This window comes from Schistocerca serialis, chromosome 4, assembly GCF_023864345.2.
Source record: "Schistocerca serialis cubense isolate TAMUIC-IGC-003099 chromosome 4, iqSchSeri2.2, whole genome shotgun sequence".
NCBI classification, from domain to species: domain Eukaryota; kingdom Metazoa; phylum Arthropoda; class Insecta; order Orthoptera; family Acrididae; genus Schistocerca; species Schistocerca serialis.
Genome location: NC_064641.1, coordinates 432,773,246 through 432,790,888, shown reverse-complemented (window position 1 = coordinate 432,790,888; position 17,643 = coordinate 432,773,246). Strand labels below are relative to the sequence as shown.

General features: G+C 42.3%; 1 protein-coding gene across 1 annotated transcript in view; it reads left to right on the top strand.

Annotated features, from left to right (window-relative positions):
• The window catches only part of LOC126474516 (cholinesterase-like), an 83,248-nt gene that overhangs the window by 34,968 nt on the left and 30,637 nt on the right, over positions 1 to 17,643 (top strand). Inside the window, exons 7-8 of the mRNA XM_050101986.1 lie at positions 24 to 150; positions 13,915 to 14,096. Coding sequence (XP_049957943.1) covers positions 24 to 150; positions 13,915 to 14,096 — 309 coding nt within the window. The remainder of the gene's footprint in view (positions 1 to 23; positions 151 to 13,914; positions 14,097 to 17,643) is intronic.

Here is a 17,643-nt window from a genome sequence, read left to right as displayed (position 1 = left end):
AGCAAAGTCGCATCATATCTCAGCTGTGGGCTCCGAACATAGAGTCAGATTTGGAGGGCGCCTTCATTCCAGAGTCTCCAATTCAGGCTCTCATCGAAGGGCGATTCACCCTGATGCCTGTCATGACAGGGACTACTTCTGCAGAGATCGGTTAGTATCCATTAAGTAGCAACACTTATTTTGTAGTGTTCAGACGACAGAATCACTAACGCAAGACACTCATCAGTACTTTGGATGTTGATGGAGACGGTAGTATCGTTTCGGAAGTACTGATTTCTATCATGATAGTAGCGCTGTACTTAGTGATGTTTAGTACCTCTAGAATTCTATGTGCTCTCCAAACAAACACAGATATTATTGTACAATTATTGGCCTGTTGAAAATTCCTTACCCATGCAACGTCGGATATTGGTGTCGTCGTAGTTTAACAGCACACGGAGGTTACGTAACTGGTTTCCATTACACTATGACCCACTAATGACATCATGTTTACATGATCATGTCGCTGAATTAATAACGTCAATTATACTGATCAATAACTGCAGAGCTTCATTTACAGTGTTGTACTTGCTGCTGCTGTCAGTAGATACGAATACAAATTACACTCTATTTCCGAATAATTAGTTTCCGTGCCTCTCATTCTCAAACCCTTAGCCCATGAGATAGGTAAATTATTACGTACTTCTGGAAATAAGCTTCTTTTGGGATGTTACATCCAAAATTTTGTTACATAAACCTGAAATAGGCAAGGAAAACGTACAATTAATACAAACAAAGCTATCTGACTTGTGACAGAAACCATTAGCTAGTTTTTGACTGCAACACCTGTGACAAATTGATGGGTCATGTCATCAGATCGAAGTGTGAAGCGCGGTGAGACTAACTCCGACTAACTGGCAGTTTTGTGAGGAAGTGTAGCTCATCTACGTCCCTTCCTTGCTACACTAAATCTGACTTGGACGTGAAGGCCTTTAATACTTGTCAGTGCTACAAAATCTTCTACGGTTGTCACCGCTCCAATAAGCGGTTCGACATGGTTAGAAACCTGTGAAGATTTTGATAATTCTTTTCTGAATTTCTCACCGTGTAGGAACGGTTCGAACAATTATGAAGTATAATGCATATTTAAAATGCTTTCGTTCAAGAGGGGAGTATATTTCAGGAGGAAAGATAAATCCCAAATATCTGAAGTTCGAATGATTATAAGATGCACCTTATTCACCGTTTTGACATTATTTGAGTTTCAGTTACTAGCATAATTACGGTAAATCCTGGGTGAAGGACGTTTAGAGTATACTGAAGATGGCGTACGTAGAAAAATATTTTGTATGCCTCCAGCAACTGCACCCCCCAGAGATGGAATCCGTTCACAGGACAATACATTTGAAAACGTTCATTAACTTAATAGAAAATTACGTCTAAAAATAATGCTTCGCTGCTGGATCACCTTTAATCTAGATTACCTTTAATATCCCTCTAGTACTGTAATAACGAAAAAAAAGGGAAATATGAGAATTCTGGAAACGGAAATTATGGCCATCAAATCAAAAACAAAAAGACGCAGAATGTGTTCTGAAGACCTGCAACATTCGGTTTTGGTCAGTATTTCTCCATCAACGCCTCTTACTCTCCGAGATACAGAAAGCATTAGGGTTCTGAAATGGCTGAAAGCAGCATATTATCACTAACAATAAACTTAAAAGTAATCTTAAATGAATGTAAGGAATGGCGAGACTTGTTTAGAAAAAATAATAGATCTGTGCACCAACATTATCATTTACTAATGAGGAGGTGGGTGTCTCTGAAAAGTAGGTAAAACTGGTAAACGACAATATGCTCCTTTACGAGATGATAATGACGGATTTTAATGAGTATGCTTGGCACAGGGTAGCTTGGGTAGATACAATAGCAGAAATGACAAAAATGTGAACGTTAGAGTATTTGAGGGTTTGTCCTCAGTACTTCCTTCCAGAATGCAAAACTACCCAAAATCATAAGGATGGCGCAACACTGCAATGCGTAATTAGGAATCATACAAGTGGAAATGGTTAACCCTTGCCTTCCTACAAGCTTCAAATTTACTGGAGAACGTAACATGAAACACTTCGCAGTTTGATAATTTTCACATTGAAGAATTATTTCCGGAAGTCAAAGAAGCAATAACTAAACTATGTCCGTCTGAGAACTGGACTGCCGAGCGTTCTATTCGTCATCTGATAATTATCAACGTAGCCACTGACTCAGAAGTAAACAAACAAGAAATAACTTAGTAATGACTAAATGCAGCTAAATGATAAATTGATTACGTTTTCTCAGAGTGTAAAGAAACTGTATGTCCAGATATTAAATTATTTTAACTTACGACAAGCCATTAAGATTTTGAGTAAATTTGTATACAACAGTCGAAGGAAACGGTATTAGTAGACAGAAAATCAGAAAGCGGAATTTGTGAAGTTATTTAAGGAAAAGCAGGTATAAAAGATACAATTGAGATAACTCTACAGAGTTAGAAAATGAAAATTATACAGACATCGACAAAAATGAAATTATTTAGGAAACATAAAAATACATTGCTGATCAGGAGAAGTAAAAACAAAATAAATTCAGAAATGGAGTATGACCAAAGAGAAGAAAGAGTTGTTGGCAAACATTTATAAAGACATAATCGAGTACGGGGAATTAAACAAAACTATTAGGAAATGTTTTGAGTGGTAAGGAGAATGTACGGTGACAAGCTGACAAGACAAACAACTGAAAATAATAAATCACGACGAAGAAGACGTTGATATTTACACTGAGTTACAATCACTTAAAATGGCATATCCCAATTAACAGCTGAGAGAAAATGATAAAAGTATACGAAGATTTATTTAAATGTGGTGTGTCAGGAGGTGAAAAAGTACCAACGTTGGCCAATAAAGAAAGTGGTGGTACTGGCGAAGCATTGTCAAATCATGTACATAATGTACTTCACCTTATGATGCAATGGATGCGCCTGGAGATGATGTTTTAATATACACTGATGAGCTAAAACATTATATTTGTCCTTCTTTGGAGCCCAAAAAAATGGGCGTCGTAATTATTTGCATGACCTTGGAAGCAATTGGCACCAGATATATACGCACAGGTCACTCAGTTCCCGTAAATTACGGGACGGTGATTTATGCGCATGGAGCTGGCGCCCGACCGCCTCCCAGATGTGTTCTACTGCGTTGAAACGAGGCAAATTTGATGGTCACGAAATCAACATTACTTCTCTATCATGCACTGCACGACTCTGGCTTTGTGACGGAGGGAGTTATCCTGTTGGAAGAACCCATTGAAACTGGGGAAGGTATCGTACAGGGTGTTCCACAAATAAATGTAAAGGGATGGTCCAGCGGGTTATAACAGTCTCCTTTCATAAAGTAACCCATGTCCGCATCAGTCAGCATTCACCGCAAAGCGTCATTTAACAGCGTCGAATGCCGCCGGGAAGGTAGGCTTACAATCCGCCATCCGGGTCGACATGGTAGGAGGTCGGTATTACAAAGTTTTCCGTTTTTTGCGACATCAAGGTAAAGGAGAGTAGTGTTTGACGTTTCATGACTCATTTGTAAATGAGTCATGAAACGGCTCGAAATTTTGCTGTCCTGCTCGAAATCTCACATGCAACGACGCCTGAATGATTGTCGCACCCTTTCAAACATCCCAGGTAAAGTGGGCACTGCGTCGCAGCCTGTTGTAACTCGTGCTATCAGCTCTTAATCCATTTGGACAGTTGTTTTGTAAACAGTAGTATTCAGACGTCCCTAGACGAAATGGTCAACTGGCGTGAAGTCGAGGGAACGTACAGGCTTTGCCACTGGCCAACCGTGTCGTATCCAGTTTCCATCAAACGTCTCCTCCAAATGATTTTGCACCGCTTGAGCGAAGTGCTCAGATGCACCATCATGGTGGTAAGGCATCCTCTGTTGGGCACTGAGTGAGACATGTTCCAATTACCAAGGCAGTTTATGTATTTTTGCAGGTGGGGATATTCGGCTGCCAAATAATTGTTAAAATTCGTAGTGAAATCTTCAGCTGTGATTTATTTTGCACAATTCGCTACTAGTTTCGATCAGCGACCATTATCAAGTTCAACTGGCAAAAAGGCAGGCTAAAATTATTGTACGAGTTTCCTGCCGTTTATGCCAGCTAAGCTTGATAATGGTCATTGACCTAGACTAGTAGCAAATTGTAAAAAATAAATCACAGCTGAAGGATTCATCACGAATTTTAAGAAATATTAAGGCAGCGTTTCTCTTAGGAAAATGAAGTATCTGAGTTCAGTCGTCAGGGAAGCATCTAAGGACCAATCACATCATCGCCTACGAAACTGGCCCAAACGTTGATGGCGAAGCACTCTTAGTGATCATAAAGTCAACGCGGACTTTCCCGTGCCCGCTCCTGCTGTTGTGGCTGATGAACACACATTCGCTTGTAAGGGCTCCCTCTTCCGCAAAAATTACAGTGTTTGGTACACACAAAAACAAATATCATTGGGATGCAGAAAATATTCTGGGCTAAGGGCAGACCATCCTCACTCCACACACGCCAGACCATGGATTGGCTTACACTCAATTCTCGAGCAACACTCCATGAACTTGCTGAGTACGTGATATGCAGCGGTGCTGACGCTTCTCCATCAAACTCTAGTTATCGCACTGTGTATTGACAACCGAGTCCACTTAGCCATAGCACCTGTTGGGTCTATCAGATAATAAATGCATTGGGTTTCAACGAAGGCATTAAATACACACACGCCATTACAATTTCTTGTCAGGAGTGAACTCACCTCAAGTGCACTTGTCTCTTTTAGGCACCTGTAGATGGTCGTGATTGTGCTTGGTGCTGGCACTCGACGGTACGGAAATAGCTAAACATACAACCATTGATCAGAGAGAGCATTTCCATCCCCGCCCCGTAAGCACAGTACATATCTGCCCTTTATTCACAAGAAAAGCGCTCCATTTCTCGTCTGATGCTCACAACACCGAACACAAGACCGTCCCCGACTCTTGACACACTGACGCAGGGTGAACCAGACCCTGCAGTGTGCGCGAGTGGCACGCTGGTGTCACATCGTAACAAACAGACATTTGCACTGCCAAAGGCAAATCGTACGCGTTCCAGCAAATGCTCGAAGCAACTCCGTGGTATTCTCCCTCAAAGAATGTCTGCTACCACTTTGACTTGGATGATGGGTTAGATGCCTAACTTCCCGGCGGTTCGCGGCGCCGAAAACGACGGCTAGCGCGGTAGGATGCGGACATGGGCTGTTTTGTGGGAGTTTCTTCTTACGAGCCACTCTGCCAGGGCTCCCAGTTTTTACATTCATTTTAGAAACACCATGTGTATGAGGGGAGCGCAAAACTGTTCACAGTTATCATTAAGACCACTTGGAAGCTCATGTGAATGTCCCCCATAGCATAGAACTACACTGACCTGGCTGAAGGCGTGTCAGGACACAGTGATATCTGATGTAACATGAAACGTGAGTCATCCGACCAGGCCACATGTTTCCTTTGACCACAATGGTCACATGCCAACGTCCAGATCTCATGGTCTTCTAGTTAGCGTTAATGACTCTCCATCGCGGGGTCGCGGGTTCGATTTCCGACGGGGCAGAGATTTTCTTCATTCGGGGACTAACATATTTCATTTCATCCTTATCGGCACGTAATACACCGAAGTGTCAACAAACTGAATCACGCGCACCTGGTTGCCGAACAACTCTCTGGCAATGAAGCCATACGATCATTTCATTTCTTTCCGTTCTCTCAACAATCGTAAGTGACAGTGTCTTGTGGCCCGTTGTGATACACGCAGCGGTCGTCTGCTGCACAGTCTCACTCTCACCTGTGTGCGCTGAACAGCGTGTTCTGAAACTCTTGCGCCTGCAGCAGAACTGTGCTGTTGTCAGATCGTCTCCTATTCTGCTATACAAAGGGGACGAACCACCGACTTTCACCTACTGTGATGACGCGTGGACGTCAAAGACCTTGTCTTCCATTCATGGATTCACAGCCTATCAACCAAAATCTACAAGTGCTCACGGCGAGCAGCCAAACAGTTTCGCAGTTTCCGAGGTTTCCTAGGTGACGGGTGATAGCCCTTTGTCAAAATTTCTTATCCCGTTTGTACCAAGCATCGTCGCTAGAATGAGTCAACATGTCTCTGTTGCGCTTATACAGAGCGGTTAGAAACACTCTGAAAAGCCTGTAACAGTGTTGCAGGACAGGTTGTGCTGAGAAATAACTGTTAAGCAAAAAATTCGAGACCTTACGCCATTCCCGCGCTTGTGCCGCTACACAGTCTAATTTAAGCACGCCACCAGATGCAATTAGTGTAGATGATAGCGCAAGAGACTGCTCAGCCTTTGGTTCTGATTCGGTCCTTACCGCCGTCCCATGTCTAACTTTTTGTATCTGTCTCTTGTTGTCGGATTTAGGAAACCGAACGTAGCCCAAGTTTGCGACACGGTCTCTGGCGGGCCGCTTGAATTTACACGAATAACGATCTGATTGGCTAACTTCAACACTAATTATCTTGAAAACGGCGCAAATAACCGAATATTTTTCTCACTTATTGTTTCACAGCCAACCTTCCCTGCAACACCCTCACAAGGTTTTCACACTGATTCTGATCACCCCATATCCTTTGCTTCTGTGTCAAGTGTCCGTAGAGCCATTACGAGCCATCCATTCTAGCGGTGAGTTGTGATGATAATGATTTGCTCCATCATTGTGTTTCAGCGCGAGGTAGATGAAAATAAGAGAAACTTGAAGATTACTACAGACTGATCATACAATGTAGGCTTTGACGGCAGGTACTGTCTTCACTAGAAACTTACTGGCTGATAGACCGTGGTCGATGTATAAAATCTCCCCTGACGTTTCGTCTCTGACTGCGGGAGACATCCTCCGAGGTAAAGCGGCGAACTGCAAAGAGAACTCGAGGAAGCACCGATTATATACGCAGCACAGAGGGCACCACTGTCCATCACGTGGCGTCGGCTATGAGACTGTCTCTGAAAATGCCAACTTCCTCGATATAAAGTAATCGATCGTCAAGCTTCCGGTAAAAAAAAAATGGAAATGTCGTGTGGCTAGGGCCTCCCGTCGGGTAGACCGTTCGCCTGGTGCAGATCTTTCGATTTGACGCCACTTCGGCGACCTGCGCGTCGATGGGCATGAAATGATGATGATTAGTTATAACGCTGACATCCAAACTTTATCCAGTTTAACACCTTCCTCTTTCATGTAAAAATTATTACGGTGTTCATCAATCTCGGTGGCCTTTCTATTCATGCGCGCATAATAAAGCGAAGTTTTAGATGAGACGCTCGTCTCGCTGAATTTTACCTTCTGCTTCGGCCGATTTATCCATGCGACCCAGGTGGCAATTCCTCTTATTTTCAGATGGTTCAGATGGCTCTCAGCACTATGGTACTTAACATCTGAGACTTAGAACTACTTAAACCTAACTAATCTAAGGACATCACACACATCCATGCCCGACACAGAATTCGAACCTGCGACCGTAGCAGCAGCGTGGTTCCGGACTAAAGCGCCTAGAACCACTCCACCACAGCGGCCGGCTCCTCTTATGTTCAACAAGACGGGTGTTAATACTTCTGTTTGTGGTACCGATATAGAGAGAGGAACAAGTAGGTATAAAGACGAGGGCTAGTAGAAATCCTTGGGTAACAGAAGATCTATCGAATTTTATCAATGAAAGGTGAAAACGTAAAAATGCAGTAAATGAAGCAGGAAAAAAGGAATACAAACATTAAAAAAAATGGTTCAAATGGTTCTGAGCACTATGCGACTTAACTTCTGAGGTCATTAGTCGCCTAGAACTTAGAACTAATTAAACCTAACTAACCTAAGGACATCACACACATCCATGCCCGAGGCAGGATTCGAACCTGCGACCGTAGCGGTCGCTCGGCTCCAGACTGCAGCGCCCAGAACCGCACGGCCACTCCGGCTGGCACAAACATTTAAAAAGTGAGATCGACAGGAAGTGCAAAATGGCTAAGCAGGGATGGCTAGAAGACAAATTTAAGGATGTAGAGGCATATCGAACCGGCTGGTGTGGCCGAGCGGTTCTAGGCGCTTCAGTCTGGTACCACGCGACGGCTACGGCCGCAGGTTCGAATCCTTTCTCGGGCATAGATGTGTGTGGCGTTCTTAGGTTAGTTAGGTTTAAGAAATTCTAAGTACTAGGGGACGCATGACCTCAGATGTTAAGTACCATAGTGCTCAGAACCATTTGAACCATTTGAGAGGCATATCTCACTAGGGGTAAGATGAATACTGCCTACAGAAAAATTAAAGAGACCTTTGGAGAAAAGAGAACCTCTTGTTTAAATATCAAGAGCGCAGATGGAAACCCAGTTCTAAGCAAAAAGGGGAAAGCAGAAATGTGGAAGGAGTATATAGAGGGTCTATACAAGGGCAAGGTACTTGAGGACAATATTATGAAAACGGAAGACGATGTAGATGAAGACGAAATGGGAGATATGAGACTTCGTGAAGAGTTTGACAGAGTACTGAAAGACCTGAGTCGAAACAAGGTCCTGGGAGTAGACAACATTCCATTAGAAGTACTGACAGCCTTGGGAGAGCCAGCCCCGAAAAAACTCTACCATCTGGTGAGGAACATGTATGAGACAGGGGAAATACCCTCAGATTTTAAGAAGATCATAATAATTCTAATTCCAAAGTAAGCAGATGCTGAGAGGTGTGAAAATTACCAGACTATCAGTTCAATAAGTTACGGCTGCAAAATACTGACACAAATTCTTTACAGATGGATGGAAAAACTGGTTAAAGCCGACCTTGGGGAAGATCAGTGTGGACTCTGTAAAAATGTTGGAACACGTTATGCAATACTGACCCTACGACTTATCTTAGAAGATAGATTAAGGAAAGGCAAACATACGTTTCCAGCATTTGTAGACTTAGATAAAAAGCTTTTGACAATGTTGACTGGAATACTACTTCAAATTCTAATGGTGGCAGGAGTCAAATACAGGGAGCGAAAGGCTATTTACAGTTTGTACAGAAACCAGGTGGCAGGTATAATAAGCGAGGGGCGTGAAAGGGAATCAGTGGTTGGGAAAGGAATGAGACAGGGTTGTAGCCTATCCCCGATGTTATTCAATCTGTATATTGAGCAAGCAGTAAAGGAAACAAAAGAAAATTTCGGAGTAGGAATTAAAATCCATGGAGAAGAAATAAATACTTTGAGGTTTGTCGACGACATTGTAATTCTGTCAGAGACAGCAAAGGACCAGGAAGAACAGTCGAACGGATGGACAGCGTCTTGAAAGGAGGATATAAAACGAACATCAAGAAAAGCAAAACCAGGGTAATGGAATGTACTCGAATTAAGTCGGGCGATGCTGAGGGAATTAGTTTAGGAAATGAGACACTTAAAGTAGTAAAGGAGTTTTGCTATTTGGGGAGCAATATAACTAATGATGGTCGAAGTAGAGAGGATATAAAATGTAGAGTGGCAATGGCAAGGAAAGTATTTCTGAAGAAGAGAAGTTTGTTAACATCGAGTATAGATTTAAATGTCGGGAAGTCGTTTCTGAAAGTATTTGTGTGGAGTGTAGACATGTGTGGAAGTGAAATATGGACGATAAATAGTCTAGAAAAGAAGAGAATAGAAGTTATCGAAATGTGGTGCTGCAGAAGAATGCTGAAGATTACATGGGTAGACCACATGACTAATGAGGAGGTATTGAATAGAATTGGGGAGAAGAGAAATTTGTGGCAGAACTTGACTAGAAGCAGGGATCGGTTGGCAGGACATGTTCTGAGGCGTCAAGGGATCACCAATTTAGTTTTGGAGGGCAGCCGGGAGGGTAAAACTCGTAGAGGGACACCAAGAGATGAATACACTAAGCAGATTCAGAAGTATGTAGGTTGCAGCAGATACTGGGAGATATAGCAGCTTGCACCGGATAGAGTAGCATGGAGAGCTGCATCAAACCAGTCTCTGGACTGAAGACCACAACAACACAACACCGTTGGGTATATTTTGTTCGTCGATGCTCCTGATTCTCTGCCTAGAGTGAAGGGCTCGATCTATTTCGTTGCTAGAATAGCCCTTCTTCACGAAAGTCGGTCGTAGATGTTCAATGCCATTTTACAGATGAACAACTTCACAAATTTTGTACACCATGTTTACTAAGGTTTTATTACATCTATTTTTTGTCTGGGGTTGTAAATTGAATCTGAATGCAGTTAACGATGAGTATGTGTGGTCTTTCTATATACCTTACGGCCCAACGTTCCGTCCCGTCATTTAATCACAGACACATCCAGAAAATTCAATTGTCCATTACTCTCCGCCTCCAGAGTAAATTAGATTTTCAGGTTAATGCTGTTGAGATGTGTCAGGAAGGCATACAGATCCTCTGTTCAGTGTGTTCATACTACGAAAGTGTCATCGACATACCGATACCATCTGGATGGTCTCTTACTGGCAGTCTGCAGCACCCGTTGTTCAAAAGTCTCCACACACAGCAGGATTAAGAGGACTGCCTATAGCCACCCCGTCAATCTGTTCATAAAAGTCGGTTTTGTATTGATTGTAGGTTGTTGTGACGCAGTGTCTGAGCAATGCCACAGTATCGGTTGGAGAAATATCCGCTACGTGTGAGGTATTTTGGTTTACCGAAATCATGGCAAATAACGACACAATATCAAAACTAACGAGGATATCATCCGGGCCCACACTAATTTCCTTTAACTTGTTAATGAACTTAGCTGAATTTTGATTATGACTGTCAATCCTACCAACATGAGGTTGCAGCAATGAGAAAGATGTTTAACCAACTCGAGGGTGGGACCACCAACAGCGCTGACAATTGGCCTCAAAGAAATCTCAGGTTTATGCACTTTGGGTAACTATAGAGTCTAGGTTGGTACGCTTCTGTTTCATAAAGCAGTTTCTTATCATTGGAGCAGAATGATGACACTTTCACCTGACGGTTGGTCATTTCTAAAATCTTCATAGTCGGATGCTTTTGAAGTTTTTGTAACTGGAGGGAACCAAAATATCATTGATCTTCTCATGATAGGTTTCACTCTTCAATATGACGGTGGCATTCCCCTTATCTGCAGTAAGAACAGTAATGTTTTCGTCTACGTTGATATCTCTCAGGGCCTTCCTTTATGCCTGCAACAGATTTCTGGTAGGTGGCTTCCATGTACGTAGAACCGCAGCTGTTTCCATCCTAATTGCTCAGCGGGCTGCTGATTTGTCAGAATTTCAAATTCCTGTACCAGCCAAGGGAGGCAATTGTGCTGTGACCCCCCCCCCCCCCCTAAAAATACCCACGGAGGATATTGTAGCAAATACTAAGGCAGGTATCTGTCAGCTTCCACAGCAGTCCGCTAATGTAATTAGGATGAAAACAACTAGGTAAAGCTATCTCATACATAGCGGATATTTTCCCAACCGATACTGTGGCATTATTCCTACACTGCGTCACAACAACCTACTTCAGTACAATAGCAACTTTTATGAACAGATTGACGGGGTGGCTATAGGCAGTCCTCTTAATCCTGCTGTGTGTGGAGACTTTTGATCAACGGGTGCTGCAGACGGCCATTAAGAGACCAGCCAGATGGTATCGCTACGTCGGTGACACGTTCGTAGTATGGACACACTGAGCAGAGGATCTGGATGCCCTCCTCACACATCAATCAGCATTAAGCCGAAAATCCAATTTTCTATGAAGACGGAGAGTAATGGACAACTGAATTTTATGGATGTGTCTGTGATTAAATGACGGGACGGAACGTTGAGCCATAATGTATATAGATAGGTCACACATACGGACCGTTATCTGCATAAAAATACGAACCACCACTCTACGCAAGAAAGAGATGTAATAAAAACTTTGGTAGGCAGGGTGTACGAAATTGGTGAACCTGTTTATTTCAAAGATGATACTGAACATCTACGGTGAACTATCGTGAAGAATGGCTATTCTAGCAACGAGATAGATCGAGAACGTCGCTCTAGGCAGAGAATCAGAAGCAACGGCGAACAACAGCCGCCCAACGGCAAGGTTTTTCTTTCGTTCATCAATAAGGTCACAGATCGCATTGGGGAAGCGTTAAGCCAGTATGGCGTGGGAACTATTTTCAGACCCACCACGAAATTAAAAGAATATTTAAGATCCGCAAAAGATGCACGACATCCTGAGGTTACAACGGGGGTATAGAAAATTCCTTCTTGTTGTGGACAGGTTTATATTGGTACCACGAAGAGAAGTGTTAACACCCGTCTTGTTGAACATAAGAGGAATTGCCACCTGGGTCGCATGGATAAATCGGCCGAAGCAGAACATGTTTACCAGGCAGGTAAAATTCAGCGAGACGAGCGTCTCATCTAAAACATCGCTTTATTATGTGCGCATGAATAGAAAGGCCACCGAGATTGATAAACACCGTAATAATTTTAACAGGAAAGAGGAAGGTGTAAAACTGGATAAAACTGGGATGTCAGCGTTGCACCGGAAGCTTGACGATCGATTTCTTCATATCGAGAACGTTGGCATTATCAGAGACAACCTCATAGCCGACGCCACGTGATGGACAGTGGCGCCCTCTGTACTGCGTATATAATCGGCGCTTCCTCGAGTTCTCTTCGCAGTTCGCCGCTTTACCTCGGAGGATGTCTCCCGCAGTCGGAGACGTAACGTTGAGGGAGAGTTTTAAACATCGACCACGTTCTATCAGCCCAGCAGTTTTAAGTGTTACTACAGATTGTTTGCGAAGGGATACAGTTTCTCAAAACTACGCTGCAAATGTCCTCTATCACAGGATGTGAATGACTGAAGAATCTAATATATGAAGAGGGAAAGAGGAGTCATTTTCAGTAACGTATGTCAAATTATGGCAGATGTAGGTCACTCGTTTAATTTTAGTCTAATAAGAGGTACAGCCAAATTTAAGAGTATACCATTCCTTTGTACGACCAGTTGTTACATGTGGGTCAGGAAGGCGGACGATGACAGAGACACGTATTAACAACTTAAGGGCATTAAAGAGAAACATCCTTTGAAAAATGTTATGGGCCTGTGAGAGAGGCAGAGGTCTAGAGACTAGGATACAACAACGAGCTGGCACATCTTATTCAGGCGAAAAATACAGTACAATTTATTACATGTAGAATAATACGCTGGTTAGGACATATGAAGAGCACGGCAGGCGAGTGGTGGCCCAAACGATAACGAAATACAGATTGTATTCCACCAGATTGAAATGACGACAAAGACGTCAAACATGTCCTTAAAAATATGGAGCCGAGGATGGAAGAGAATAACAGATACGCAAGGACTCAGATTGTTGAGAAGGGCTAGGTCCATCAAGGGCTGTAGTGTCAAAGAAGAAGAAGAAAAAAATTAATTTTAGTGAAGTAGTGGAACACCTCGTCTTTCAGCGAGCGATAACTTTGCACATCAGTCATCAGTGCCACCGAAGCCCTTTAATGTCAAATCTATTGTAGAGCTGGTTTAGTCTGGTGTTCTTTAATACAACTGTCTCGTAGCCACTGATGGAAAGTTGGAAATCTGTGGTAAGTTCCTATGGGACCAGACTGCTGAGGTCATTGGTCACTAGGCTTACACACTACTTAACCTTACTTAAACTAACTTACGCTAAGGACAACACTCACACCCATGACAGAGGGAGGATTCCAACCTCCTACGGGGGAGCAGCGCGAACAGTGGAAAGGCGCCTGAGACCGCTCGACTTCCCCGAGCGGTGCCACTGACGATATATCTATCCAGAATGGAACCATATTCTTATTTTTTCCTTCTATAAATTAGTTTTTATGTTTATGTGTTTCACTTTTCCATAGGATTTTCAATACTAGAAGACCCAACTCTTATTGCTGGTCTCAGTGATGAGTTCGAGGATACAGTTGGCCCCTGCCTTCATTTGCCGACGGTGGAACAACAGTCAAATGCGGCCGATAAGTTGAGAGACTTCTACTTTGGCAACGGCACCATTTCCTTGAATGATTCGGATAATCTGGTCAACGTGAGTACTCAATTAGTAATTAGTATCACCTTATGTCCTGAGAAACTTATAGACAGTTGCTTATTAAACGTTGTGTTGTATCTCACACAGAGTGTAACGAAAAGGTGTGACCAAACTTTCAGGAAACATTCCTCACGCACAGAGGAATAAAATATGTTACCAACTTTTGGTTCTTATATTCATAGCTAGTGTTTGTTGCTTCAATTTGAACGAAGGTAATGTTAACATGAAACTCACTTCAATGACTGTCTTAATATGCGTCTAACTTCCTTTCTTGTGCTGACATGTGAATAAATTCTCTGATCGTGTCGACATGTGGTTAACATCATTGCTCTACTAACGTCAAGCACATAGCTGCATCTGTTTACTGTTAATCAAGAACGTTGTTTCCAGTGGAGTGCAGTAGAAATGTACTCAGATCCGTGGTTGGCAGATGCCTGTTTGCTGTGCGAATTATCAGATGGTGATGACTGTGGAGCTCAACGTTTTTTTTACCTGAAGAGATATCCAAAACAATGGTGCTCAGAGAGGAGGACGCTTGCAGCAATTTACAATTGTTACAGGGGGCAAGGAATGTTTAAGCCATCTACTCGCGACTGGAGGAGGCCAAGAAGGAAGAGGATACCACATTTGGGTAGGAACTTATTCTTACACTTGACGACAACCCTAGTACAATCATTTGCAACTAGTAATGTTGACCACGTAACTGCCAGGAGAGTGGCCTGCTGTATTCGTGCCAAGTACAGAGTTTGCAGGCCCTACCAGCAGCTGATTTTCCCGCAGCGCTACACTTCAACCAATCGTTCATTCAACTATGTGTCCAGTCGCACGTCAGTGCAAATGTGCTTTTCACGGATGAGATTTAGTTTCCGCGTGAACATTACACTCAGAACGTATGGGCTGTCGAGCGTCCTCATGAAATTGTGCAGCAACGTTTTGGCTGCCATTGTTGGTGACTATTTCTTAGGCTCAACGGAGAAACTTAAACACAGTTTCTTAAAGAATACTCTATATGTTCTGCTAAGACATGTGCCTTTATGAGTGAGACAAAACATATACTTCACGCCCAATGGAGCTCCTCCTGACTTCAGTGTTAATGTTCGCACGCTTCTAAATAACAGTTTCCGCGACAAACGGGTGAGTAGAGGTGGGCCAATTCCTTGGGCTACATGCACCTCGAACCTAAACATACAAGACGTTTATTTGTGACGGCTTTCGAAAGCTGTTGCGTACTGAAGCCCAGTGCAAGATGTTCAGAGTCTTGGTACTTGTATTGTGGAAGATTGTGAAACAACCGATTCTCTAGGGGTACATCGAAGCATCAGAAATTCAGTGCATATGCGGGTTGATGAATGTATGCTTGCTAACGGTGAGCATTTTGAATATTTCAAACTGTGCTGATACGTTCTTGTCCTGTGTGTTTTCCATGGTTATTGCTTTAGAGAGTAGTGAAAACTGAACTCTAATATGAAAATAAAGCATTCACGTTCCCACGACAGTATAACACATTTTTCTCCTCTTAGTGTGAGGAATGTTTCCTGAAAGTTTGGCCATAGCATTTTGTTACATCCTGTATGGATAGTGACGTATTTGCTAAGACGTCGTGAAAATTTACTTTCACGTTGCATCCCATTCTTTGAAGTTGAGAGTTTAAAAACAACAAGATACACTGCAAGGTACGTGTACATCTTGGACGTACGAATGGCTGGACGCACAAAAATACATGAGAGCTGTCTAAGAGCTGTAACTAGACAAAAGTTCTACATGTCAGTATTACAGGAAACATTACCAACAGGTTAAGGGTTTGGTCACACACAATGAGTAAAGAAGTAATTACTATAATATTGTGACATTTATTTGATTACAATATGAAATACAGTAATATGAGTTATGCTGTAATTTCCTCAATAGAATAAGGAACTCTCAGTTTTACTGATTCACTCCTAAATTAAAAATAATATACTTCACAAACAATTTCATTATATTATTTGTAAATATTTTCGTGCGTTTGTAGAATAACTGACCACTTACTCTGTCTAATCAATGTGGGCCTGTGAAGCATCTTGCTTCTCGTGATTTTCCACTTTCCCAAGCTTTTCCATTTGACGAGTAACCTTATTTCGGAGGCGTGGATTGTTAATTATCCTCTCCATTAGAGAAAAATACTTCTTTTATCAGACCTTCCTTCCATGTAGTTGTGATGTTGCTGTGAAAAGATACTTATTCATACTCCATCCATTACGTTCTTCCATAAGACAACGTACCATTTTTATGACTGTCCCTTTCTGATATATGTACATGCCTTCTGGTCAAATGAATCAACTCCTGATTTACACTCTTTATAGAATAAAATTTTCTTATTTGGTTTTTATGTTCTTCGGCTACAGTGGTGCTGTGGTGTAGCGTACTTACTATAGCAATATCGCCGAAGCCTTCAGTTGGAGTAGAATTTTCTATTTTTTTTGTTACACTACCCCTTGATAGACCGGGTGCAATTTTCATGATACTATGTACACGTATTCTACTCATCTGTGGCAGTGATTTACTCTAATGAGTTCCATCATGACGTATAAGGAAATTAGAAATCCTGTCTTCTGTATCATATAATTCTTCACAGTTTGTTTCCCTTGGGTTCATTATTCTGGCATCGGTGTCCGAAACTCTGCGGTCTCCTTGATCAAAGAGAGTTTGATCATCAAGTCATTCTGTAATTCATACCGCAGAAGATGGACTCTCAATACCCTAGTACAACGAGCTGTCACTGGACAATCACTTTAAACTTTCATAGTTATGTCATCATTGTCTTAACACAGTTCCATTGGTAAGTGTTTTTTATCAGTTCTTCGCGGTTAATGAGTGTTCCCTTAATGTCCCAATTTTTTCCTGTTTGTGACAGACCAGAGTTGGCAAAAAAGGTTTTATCCACCCGACGCAGACGTATGTCCTGACTGCACTCCTCTTTTAATGTGGACTGCATTTCAGCACTACGTTCAATAAGGTTTCGACTTATTAGTCCTCTAGTCTGTTATATTACAGATTTGGTGAGCGACATCTTTCACTACACGGCGTCCACTACCACTGTTTCTGCCCTATACATTTTAACTTCCAATGATACGCTCTAGTTCCCCATGTCTCTTACTGGGGCATGAGTGTCCATTAGCTCTGTTTCTGTCCTACAGGCCTTATCTGCAGTGAATTGTCCTTATTCCGTAGGTATTTTATTGGGGCATCAGTTTTGTGGCTTTTGACATTCAACTAAGATGTGTAAATTCAAAGTTTAGCCTTTCGTTTATCAACCTTTGAAGAGACTAAGAAATTAATCGGTTTACAGCTTGAGCGTTAAGACATCGTGCATTCTCTCTAGCCTTATGAAGCGAGAAATTGTGAGTAAATACCTGTTCCTTTTGCTCGCTGTTACGTGATTTGTATTAATAGAATTTTGTAAAACACACTTTTCGTATTCAATACAGGTTATCGCCCGAAGATCTGACTACAGTGATATGAATCGGGTTGTGTTGCCTAATAAAGGAACATATATACAGCTAAT